At 48.8% G+C, this 11,144-nt stretch overlaps 1 protein-coding gene across 8 annotated transcripts in view; it reads left to right on the forward strand.

Moving 5' to 3' along the window:
* PPME1 (protein phosphatase methylesterase 1) overlaps nt 1–9,974 on the forward strand; it is a 33,752-nt gene extending 23,778 nt beyond the window's left edge. The window contains exons 10-16 of one of the 8 annotated variants that reach the window (XR_015704669.1): nt 550–679; nt 1,366–1,410; nt 3,190–3,254; nt 4,279–4,346; nt 5,677–7,907; nt 8,898–9,081; nt 9,184–9,974. Coding sequence is in view for 2 of the 8 variants with exons in the window: in XM_087757131.1 (XP_087613257.1) it covers nt 550–679; nt 1,366–1,410; nt 3,190–3,254; nt 4,279–4,346; nt 5,677–5,695 (327 nt within the window). In the remaining 6 variants the exon portion in view is untranslated. Of the gene's footprint in view, nt 1–549; nt 680–1,365; nt 1,411–3,109; nt 3,255–4,278; nt 4,347–5,676; nt 7,951–8,897 lie in introns of those variants that run through there. The other 7 variants (XR_015704668.1, XR_015704670.1, XR_015704671.1 and 4 more) reach the window with 7 other exon arrangements.
* Nucleotides 9,975–11,144: the final 1,170 nt, after the last annotated feature.

The raw sequence follows: 11,144 nt of genomic DNA on the forward strand, positions 1-11,144 counted from the left end.
AAACGTGTGTCTTCTGTCCTCAGATGCTCACAGATTTAGTGCATGTGGCCTGAAATGGGGCTTCTGGCCTGAATGAGGAATGCTCTTTTCCAAGTCTTTGTGGTATTTCCGTTTGTTTCCACAGCACGTTAGCATTCAGGAGGTCGTACGGGCAATTGCAACCTAGGAATGTAAATTCCTCGAGGAAAATCGTTGTAGCCAGCTTAGCCCCTTTTATTTCTGTGTCACCTAAATGAGAGCCAAGCCTGGACATTCAGACAATTTGTGAGCTATTTGTGCCAGTAAAAAAAAGCAAATTGAGTGCCCTGAATACTACAGCCTCCTCCAGATCTATAGGTGTAGCTCCTTTGACTTTCTTGGTCCCTGCTCATGTATGTTGGCTGTGATTTGGAGAGAAATTTAGGAGCAGGGAGGGTCATCCCCTGGAAGCATGTAATCCACCAGAGGGAGACAGTATTTTTTATATATACTTCCAAGTGGCACTCTGAATTCGTTTTATTTCAGCTGTTTTACTGATCACTAATGCAGAGCTCTCTCTCCTCCCTGCAGACAAAGAAGGAGCACTTATACACGTGGCGAATTGAACTGGCGAAAACGGAAAAGTACTGGGATGGCTGGTTCAGGGGTTTATCTAACCTCTTCCTAAGCTGTCCAACTCCAAAGCTTTTGCTTTTAGCTGGTACGTGTCTCTTCCATCCCATTTAGGTTCAGTGGCTGTTCACTTCGGTGATGTCCCGCTTGTATTTTAGACAATAGGGTCAGCGTTTGGCTAATGTCTTTCTCTGAGACTAGCAGATCTGTCTCTTCCACCTTGGCTTTTCTATGTATCTTGAAATATAAACCAGACTATTTGATCCGTGCAGATCTGGAATTAGTTCAGAGTCTCTAATATCAAAATAGCATGTGCATTGCTGCTGTTGGATGGGTGTGTTTGTTGTGTGACGTGGAAGAGGATCAAACAGGACAGATCCAAGCTGCCCTTCAGCCTTCACTACTACAATATTTTCCTACAGATATGGGTGTGACTTGAACTTTTCAACTGAAAGTCAAATTATCGATGTTCTAGAGCCAGTTGTAGGCCCTTTTTGTGCCCTGATAGGAAATTAAGTGTGTAACCAAGATAAAGATGATAAATACCCTTTTAAGTTGTAGGGAAGGATGTGTTCTTCCATTTTTGGCTGGGATTCTTTCCTATCACTTTACTCTTTTGAGGTGCAGCATGAAACATCCTTGTGGTGGGTGTCAGAGATGTTTCTTTTGCATTTTTCATGCCAAATGTCCCTTTCAAAATGTCGAGTAAAGCCCTGCTTAGACAGTCATACTCCCTCTGGCTTTTCTCCAACACATCTGTTTGTTTGATTGTAGGTGTTGACAGGCTGGATAAAGATCTAACAATTGGACAGATGCAAGGTAAATATTTAATATTGTTATTCTGTCCTTACTGTAATGCTCTTTTTGGATGATAGCTTGTTGCTACGGGTACACAAACGAGAGGTAGCTGGAACGACCTCTTACCAGGTGCAGTCTATATCGAAACAAATGGGCATTAAAGAATTAATCAATCCCAAAGTGTTCTCTAACTGTCTGTGGTTGTGGAAAAGGTGGAGAAGTTGAGAAGGGAAAGGTTCAGTTAGAAGTTGTGAAGGGCTGTTGCCGTGGTTTTTGTTCAGTCTGGAGTTCAGTGTTTCCAGCCATGGGGCTGCCACACTTCTCGTGGATCAGAATGATTGGCTGTGAGGGTTTCTTTCTAATCTGGTTTTTCCCTTTCTAACCACATCCCTGATGTTCCTAAATAGAACACTTGGGATCATCCAAAACTGTCTGATCTCCTGGTGTTTCTGGCAGACATCAGGCCAAGATTCGGCATCTGCATGAATGTTTTGGTTTGGTTTTTTTTTTTTCCTCCCCATCCCAGCTTCATTGATTTTCCAGAGCAACCAGTACTGGAAAGTAGTATTGGGTAGCAGGTTAAACATTATGTTAAGGTAGACCTGATAACAGTTTCAGCTCTGAAAGCTAGTCTCACCTGTGTTGAGAAGCTCAAAGAAGTTTAGCTTTGTTTTAACTCCTGGGAACCTCCTCTAGTTACACCTGGGGAAGATGAATTAAGCAGCCAGTTCTTGCTTTCTGTTGAAACTGTCTGCTGTGTGTGTTGTACAGTTTGCGTTAGACTCTGTGCCTTCCCTGGTCCCTCTTTGCCCGATGCATACAGTGAGGTTTGTTTGTAAAGAATGTGAGGTCCTTTTTAGAAGAGTTCATAAATTCACAGTGCTTTTAAGGGCATAGTGTTTGATGGATCGATGGGCCGGGGCCAACTGCATGAGATTCAACAAGGCTCAGTGCCAAGTCCTGCACTTGGGGCACAACAACCCCATGCAACGCTACAGGCTGGGGGAGGAGCGGCTGGGAGCTGCCCAGCAGAAAAGGACCTGGGGGTGTTGGTCGACAGCCGCTGAACATGAGCCAGCAGTGTGCCCAGGTGGCCAAGAGGGCCAACGGCATCCTGGCCTGTATCAAGAATAGTGTGGCCAGCAGGACCAGGGAGGTGATGGTGCCCCTGTGCTGGGCACTGGTGAGGCTGCACCTCGAGTTCAGTTTTGGGCCCCTCACCCCAAGGCGGCCATGGAGGGGCTGGAGCGTGGCCAGAGCAGGGCAGCGAGGCTGGGGCAGGGGCTGGAGCCCAAGGCTGGGGAGGAGCGGCTGGGGGAGCTGGGGGGGCTCAGCCTGGAGAAGAGGAGGCTGAGGGGAGCCCTCGTCGCTCTCTGCAACTGCCTGAAAGGAGGTTGTAGCGAGGCGGGGGTCGGTCTCTTCTCCCCAGGAACAAGCGATGGGACGAGAGGGAACGGCCTCAAGCTGCACCAGGGGAGGTTTGGGTTGGATATTAGGAAAAAATTCTTCACCAAGAGGGTGGTCAAGCATTGGAACAGGCTGCCCAGGGCAGGGGCTGAGTCCCCATCCCTGGAGGTATTTAAAGAACGGATGGATGTGGTGCTCGAGGACATGGTATAGATGGCCTTGGCAGTGCTGGGTTAGCGGTTGGACTCGATGATCTTAAGGGTCTTTTCCAACCTTGACGATTCTGTGATTCTATGTTTCCTGTTTACACAAGAACTGCTTGCCTAAAGCCTTGCTGTTAGAAATCAAGACCACTTAAAGAGCAGCTCCAGTGATGACTCTCTTGATCCACAGGGAAGTTTCAGATGCAGGTCCTCCCACAGTGCGGCCATGCAGTCCATGAAGATGCTCCAGACAAGGTGAGCCCTGCTGTGGGGTTGAAGCTAGATAAGTCACGGTCTTCACAGCTTAAATGCAAAAGGGGTCTACTGTGAAGCAGAGATTATACTTCAGGGGCATTTTTTGGCACGACATCTTAACTGGCTATTCACAAAACAGCTTGGATTTTTAAGCTGTCTGGAAAGCCTGGGCTAAGATGTTACGTGACACAGAGCTTGGCTAGGTTACAGATTGAACTCTCAGGCTAGTGGTGGTATAACTAACTCATACCATGTGGAGCGTGGATTTATCCTCCCCGCCTTTCCTCATGAAGTTCTTCACTCTCCCTTGTGCTAAGCTGCAGCTTTTGGGGTCGGTCTGTGTTTTGCTGAGTTGGATGGCTCACATTTTCCACATACAAAACAAACATTACTGAAACAGCTTACAGACTGACAGAGCAGTGCTGCTTCTCGGTACTGTTGAAGTCAGTGTCCAGAGAGAAGCAGGAATGCGGTGCAGCCAGTGGAGCCTGTGGTTGGAAACACATCTGGTTTTAAAGCTTGTCTACACTGACCGCTGTGTATGTAAAACTCAGCCTTTCTGGGCTTCTCTTTACCAATCTGAAATAGGGATTTTTGTCTAAACGTACCGAGTTCTTACACTGTTATTATTTTTAATACAAATTCTAAGAGGTATTATTACTGTCAGGTTACTGTCTTGATTTATTCTTTATAGGAATAACTTGCATCGTGATTTCGCCAGACCTTTTTTACCTGCTAAACTTAGGTATTGTTTTAAGAATGACTGAAAGAGGTGGAGAAAAAGTTCGGTCAGTTTTTGATGTGAGATCAGTGTCAGAGTAAAGGTGGAAGCATGTAGTCCGTTTTTTATATAAAAGCTTGTTATACAGAGCTCTTAGTTTTAAAGGAGCAAACTTGATTCAGCAAGAGGATCCTGAGGACACAGACTTGTTGTTGGAAATACTGCGGGCTTTGAAAACCACTGGATTACTTGTTCTCTTTGTGTCGCTTTACATTCTGACCAATTTTTCTTCCCTTCCCTCAGGTTGCTGAAGCTGTTGCGACGTTCCTGATCCGTCACAGGTTTACAGAGCCCATCGGTGGATTCCAGTGGTAAGGCTCTGCGGGCGCTAGAGCCGTGCAGCCCTCGAGCAGAGCTCTTGCTCTTACTGCCTGCGTGTTTGGCTCTCAGTGTGGGAGGTTGGCGTTTTAGCATAATGCTAAAAACCACGTGTAAACAAATAGCTTTCAATCACAGCCAGTAGTGCATTTGATGTTTGTGTGTTCTCTCTAAACTTCTCGTGTATGAACTTGTGTTAATGAATCCTCCTTTCTTGGAGGGGAGGAGCAAAGCAGATCCTCCGTAGCTGATTCCTTTCTTTATAGCCAGCCAGAAGGCAGAATTACAAGCTTTATGGTATTTAGTTTAAATAGCATTTTACTTAAGTAATCAAGGTCCTGTGTTTTGGAAACAACTTGTACCACACTTCTTGGCCAAGAAATACTGGGAGATTAGACAGGTAAAGCTGTGTGCTTCGCTTTGTCAGCTTCCCATGCTTATCTCCTGTGTTTTCATATCATAATGAACTGTAGAAGCCAGGCCTCTGCGATCAGCCACACCGCAGTGAGAGTAGGTCGTGACTGATAAGGTTGACTGGAAAAACTAAGTCCTAGTTACAATACCATAAAGCAAATAACTAAACCAATGCTTAGACCTCATAGAAGGTGCTAGTCTGTTTTACCATTCACCTGAAAGATGATCCTAAAGTAAGCATGTTTCTTCAGCAGTCCTGAAAAGTCTTCCGGCTTTTAGTTAAGAGTTCTTCAACAAAAGCTAGAAGCCCCGGAATGTGTGATGCTGTAGGACTGGCAATGCTAAAGAGGTATTGCTGGATGATCTCCTTCTTTTTTTCCCCTTTATCCTGTGCCCTTGGGGGTGAAACAGGAGAACTGCAGGACTGTGAACTGCATATTTTAAATCCAGTGAAAGGATATAGTGTAGGTTGATGTGTAAATGATGAGAGAGGGAGAAGGCCAAAGGACTGTACTGCACTGTAATGTTGGGTCTCCACCAGGTATTCGGCAACCCGTGCTATCTCTGTGAGTCTTGAAGGAGCTAGCCTTTTGCTTCTGCTATTACGATTGAAGCAAAAGCAGCTTTAAAACAAGACGCTTGGAGAAAGTGAGGTGGCTCGCTGGCCTTATTGTGTCCTTAAGCCACAGACAGCAACATATGAAGCTTTTGTGCTTCTCACTACTGCGTAGCTTACAAGTTATTGTTGAATGCATCAATGCTGATTTTAACCTGCATGATAGACTCCTCTTGGCCTTGTTTGATCTTGGGTAATCAACTAAATTTAGGGTGTCACAGAGTCAAATATCTGCAGAGAATACCTTGATTTTAACGTGTGACCTTTCTTCCACTCTCCTTTTTCCCTCCTAGTGTGTTTCCTGCTTGTTAATACCCTGGTGTTCTCCAGCACTGAGTCCTGTTGTAAATAAACTGCACCAGAGGCCACTGTGATGTATCCATATCCTTTCATCTCTCCAGTTCAGCAGCAGTGAGAAGTTGGTGTGAGATTCATCCCCTAGAACTAGTTCTCCAGAATGTGTAAATGCTTAGGGACTTCCTTGCTGGGAAGCAGCTTGTACTGAAGACCGTGAAAAGCTCTTCAGGCCCTTGGAAGTGGGCTCCTCTCTGCTGCCACAAGGAAAGACCTCCTGAAATCCCAAGTAGTTGATCATAGCAATCTCCATCAATTCTCAGGCTTTCTTGGACCCAACTGCAAAGGGGCCGTTGGCAGTCCAGATCCACCGAGGGCATTGCAGCATAGCCAAAGGCTTCAGGATTTCTCCATGGAATCGTCTAATCGTCTTTGAAGTGCCCCTTAGGTTTGTTTTTTATATAGATATTTCTTTCCCCTAAAGCAGATGAGGAATCGGCTTCACTGGGAGCTCAGGTTTCGTCTCACCAACGCCAGCCTTATGAGTTAAGCTGCGGGAACAGCCTAGATGCTTCTTTCCTGTGCAAAGTTGGACAGGACTGTAAAACAAAAAGGCGAGGGGGGACCGTGAGCTCCATTTCAGAGTCTTGCAGCTTTCTTAATACTTATTTCAAGTTCTCACTGAGAAAAATAGCCTGGATAACTCCATCTACTGCAGACACATAACAGGCAGGGGACTCCAGGCCTGCCTTTATGGGGAAGACCCAAGAGCAGCGGTAACAATGTGGTCTGCAGGCAGTTTGCCTGTTCGGCCGTTCTCCGTGCCTGGAATGTGTTTATGCTTCCCTTCTTGTAGCCGCTACACGCAGCGGAGCAGAGATCAGCGCCTTTTGGATGAAAAAAACGCAAAAAGTGCAGCAGATAAAAACCCTGGAAGAGCTTGGAGTCAGTCCTGCTGATGTTGATGCAGAGGGGTAGGCAGCTGCTGCTGCGTTGTGCTCCCCCCGGTACTGGAGGAAAGACTTTGTTTTCACTGCCACTTCCTAGATCGTTTCGCTGCCCGCCTTCCATATTTCCATGTAAACGCAGTAGTTACACAGAGAGCTTTTCTTCAGGGTTAAATTATCCACAGACAGTTCATCAGATTGCTTTCACCTAAGAATCACTCTTGAGCGTAAGAGCAGACATGTTTTGGAGCGGTTTTCCTCAATATTTTGCTGCTGGATGTCTGAAATATTTTTTTTTTGCCTTCTGTCCATAACCCCTTGATGCTGTGTGATGAAAGCAGTATTTTAACGCTGTTTTGCTGAGGCAGAGTTCTGTTGTTGGCCTGATTTGGGAGCTGCGATGTGTATCTGTGCGTACGTCCTGTGACAAGAGCCATCGTGAATTCTTGGCATTTGAGAGGTGCAGGTGGGGCAGAGGGAGACGGCGTGAAGAGCTGGCAAAGCCTGGTTTAACTTTGGCGTTCACCCTGATGGAGAGCCGCTCACCTCCTCCGATGCATTCGCACGCGAGCCCTGGACACAGCAGTCGCGGCCTTGCTCTGTGTCCCTTCCCCGACACATCAGGGTGGGAAATGTTTGAATTAGAGACAAGAAAGCCTCGTTCCAGAGAGCTCTCCTCTTTCCTGACACTTTGGCCGTCGGCACTCAGGTGTTCAAAGAGCAATTGCTGGCTCCTGGCCCTTCCCTCTGTAAGTCACCGTGTTAATTATTGCATTCCTGTGACCTTGATGTAACGTCCACCCCTGTTTTAGTTCCCGATGGATTAAACGGATCTTCAGTAGTTGAGATGCAAAAGAGCACTTTCCCCAAGCTGTATCCTGAAGATTGGCAGAATTCTCGGGCCTTTCCAGGTGACTCCTGTGTTCAAATTGTTAGAGACTAAAATAATAGTGTGTGTCCGGAGTCTCGCTTCACGGGGTAGTTAAGCATGTGCCTGTTGTCACACTCATGAATGATCTCGGGAAAGTCACATTCCTCCACGCTGAAGTAACTTGGAGGATCTGGCTTCGAGTGATTCGTGGCGGTAACTCCTTGTGTTTGCCTTTCACATTATCCCTTTCATTTGCTTTTACAGTTTGCGAGATATTAAAAAAAAAAAAGTCTCCATGGAAAGCAAAAGAAAATCAGTTTTGTATTCTGTAGAAGCACCATCGGAAAATGAATGACTGTTTCTGAATCCTGTGGGCTCCCCAGAATTATCTTTTGTTGTTAACGTTTGAGAAGTGAGTGAAAAAATAAATATTTCAACAGCCTATTTAATGCGGCCTTGCTGCGTGCCAAGCTCTCGGTCCTGACTTGCACAGAACAGGCAGGGACTCGGGTAGTGCTGGCTTCAAAAAAAGGTGACTACAGGGACAGCAGCAACAGCGTGCGGTGGGTGGAGGGGGAATTCCTTTCGGCTGTGTCGAGCCACGTACATTCTTGAGGCTGTACTTACGTCTGAAAAATATTAATGCTCCTGTTGCACTTTCTCCTCCCTCTGCAGGAAGCTACAGGCAGAGATAAATGGTATTTAGGCAAAGGGTAGCACAGACCATGGTAAAAGTAGCTGCTGAGAGAAGAAGTGTTCTCTTTGACTCGTGAAAAATGGGGACATCGGAAATCCCCCCGTAACTACCAGCTTTTCGCTGCATTTTTCCACAGCCCGCAGCGTTGTACTGCCTCTGTGTAAAAGCAGATAAAGAGGAGGAGGCTGTCCGAACTGAAAGGATGCCGGTTTTACGCTGGCGCTTTTGATTATTTAGAAATCTCTCTTGCTTTTGTTCCAGTTGTTGGATTGAGGATCGGTGGAAACTTTCACAACGGAAAATCCCAGGGCTTGGCAGGAGCAGAAGATGCAGTTTGGGAGGCTGGGTTGTTGCAGGGTTCACTTAAATTTAACAAATCAGACCCAGGACGGGTTTTGCCAGCTCCCGGGTTATATGCACCGGACAAAACCCTCGGTGACTTGTAGATTCTGGGAGCGTTGAGATTGTTGGGAAAAGGTATTTTCTGTATTCCTGAAGCGTGCAGTTTTGCTTTCAGTACAGATCCTGGGAACGCAGAGCTCGGCTGCCTGTCTCTGCACGTGCTTAAGCCAGCACAGTTCCTCTGTGCCGGTGTTTTCAAAACGCTGTTAGTGACCAGGGGTTGAAATGGTTGCCGAATCACCTTGCTGTATGGAGCTTGCTTTTTTTTTTTTTTTTTTTGAGCCTTGTCTTTTTTGTCTCCAGCCTGCCCCAGTCCAGATGGGAAGTGAGTGGGATGCGCTACCAAAGCCAATTAAAGATGCCGATGCTTGTTGCGACTGGAGGTCACTTTCTGTGCAACCAAGACACCGTCTGAAAAAAAAATAAGCACTGCTGTAAAGCACAGAGTGACTTTTTCCCGACCGCGAGCTCAGTTCAGCTCTGAGAGGTGGTGGTGGTGTGACGGATCCCGCTGGTGACACCAGTCACCCAGTAAATACTGTGCTGGGGCAGCTCAGAGTGAACCTCCTTGCTTTTCCTCTCTCTGCAGGGCAGGGCTGAGCGATGGCGATAGGGCAAAGCCGCTTGCTGGCTCCTCGTTCAGCGAGACCGTCCCAGGACTCGGAAACCTTTATCGGTGTGTTGCCACGTTCAACGGGGTCTCCAGCGAGCGGGGGAGCAGCTGGCAGGCACTGGAGCAGGAGAGAGCAAACAGCTTTGTGCTGACGTTCTCCACCTCCTCAACTTTAGGAGGAGTTTCTCCTCCCCTCCGCTGTTGCCTTTTATCTTGGGTGTGGAAGGGTCTGGGAGGAGAGATCCGCAGAGCTGGCTGGCAATCGGCCATTCACTGGTTTGTACTGGTGCTCAACCCTCCTGAAAACCTAGACCTTAGATCTTCAGCTAAGGTAAAAAAAAAAATAGTTTATGGGTTGCCGTTTCCAAGAAAACTTGGCCCTGGTGCATTATAACACCTCTCTCCCAGCCTGGCGCGCTGTTCACAACCCGAAACTGCCGTTTGCGTTGCCCAAACCTGCCTCCCTCGCCTGCGTCGGCTGCCCTGATCCGTCCGGTAACGCTGCACCCTCGCCACCTTGTCCGTAAGGCATCCCAAACCTGCGGGATAGCTTTGCTGGGGGATGCTTGGCCAGTTTAGGCCAGGCTTTACCACTCTGGCGGGGTGACCTCTTACCATGTGCTGCTGTTTCCAAAAGGAAAATTGTGTGTGTGCGCGTGCGCGTCAGTTCTCCGGAGGCCACGCGCTGTGTCTCGTGTCAGCCTCATCCTGTTCGTGTCTTGTTCGATGCCCGTTTCTCTCGCCTACAAATAAAGCATTTGTGCACAGCCTGGGGTAGGAACTCCTCCTTTCCCTTCAGCTGCGGTACTCGGGCTCCTGTGGATCCTGCAGATCCGGCTGCTCCTGCGCCAGGCCCAGGCCCAAGCCTTGGGTTTTTCTGGTGACTCACAGAAGCCTCTCATCATCCGAAATATTCCCCCATCCCTTCTCGGCCCGCCAGCGTGGGGAGGAGGGGGATGTTTTACCCACAGCTTTTGCTTTTTCCCCCTCTTCTCCGTGACCGCTGGCTCCCACGTGTACAGAAACATCTGAAAGTAATAAACCCTGGCGCTCTGGCTCTTCCGTGACCTGTGCTGCGTCGGACCCTCCGTCCTGTAACACCCTGAGCGCTGGCCTTGGTGTTCTGATCTGAAGAGCAGGCATCGGGGGAAATTTGCTCTGAAATTTTGCAGGCGTCCTCCTAGGGCGGGGGGCTGGAGCCCCGTGCTCCCGCTCCTGCTCCCGTGCCCAAATCCTGCTCACAGCTCAGCCCCTGTGTGCCTATGGCACGTTAATCCGGGGCTGGATAAATGCAGCCACGGAGAGATAAATGCCCATTTTTGAACCCAAAGCGAGCAGGAGAGCCCTGCCTGGTGTTTCTATCCCCCTCCTCACTTCTTGTCCTTTGCCTTCCAGTTAGCAAAGAGGCTGAGAGCCTCCCCGGCCCCTCCCCGGGCTGCGGTACCCACCGCCTCTCCATCCAGGATTTTAATCTCATCCATCCCGGAGGATTTTAATCTCATCCGTTTAATCTCAGCATAGACGAGGCTGGCTGGATGTGGAGTCGGAGAGTTTCGATATGGGGGCTGATGGTGTCCTCCAGCTTGACCCTCGCTTTATCCGGGCTCTCCGCCATCGGAAGCGCCCAGGGAGAGCGGCACAGGCTCCCTGCCCGATCTCCAGGCGCTGCCGGAGAGCCCTGCTGCCTTTTTTTGCCTTCCAGTCACGCAGGTGGCTGCAGTCCGGCCGGAGAAAGGGAGCTTGTTTGGGGGGGCCCCGGGGAGCGGTGCTCGCGCAAGCGTGGCCGGGCTGAGGGCCAGGGCGGCGGGAAGGCAGCGGCTGCCTTCTCCCTCCCCAAGGGCCCTCTCACAGCGACTGCCCTGCAAAAAATAAACCCCCAAACCCTTCTGGGGTGCAGAGGAGGGGGACCCCGTGCTGTGGTCGGGAGGAGAGCGGAG

This window comes from Nipponia nippon, unplaced genomic scaffold, assembly GCF_047370975.1.
Source record: "Nipponia nippon isolate SJK-2023a ecotype South Korea unplaced genomic scaffold, ASM4737097v1 scaffold_2, whole genome shotgun sequence".
Lineage (NCBI taxonomy): Eukaryota > Metazoa > Chordata > Aves > Pelecaniformes > Threskiornithidae > Nipponia > Nipponia nippon.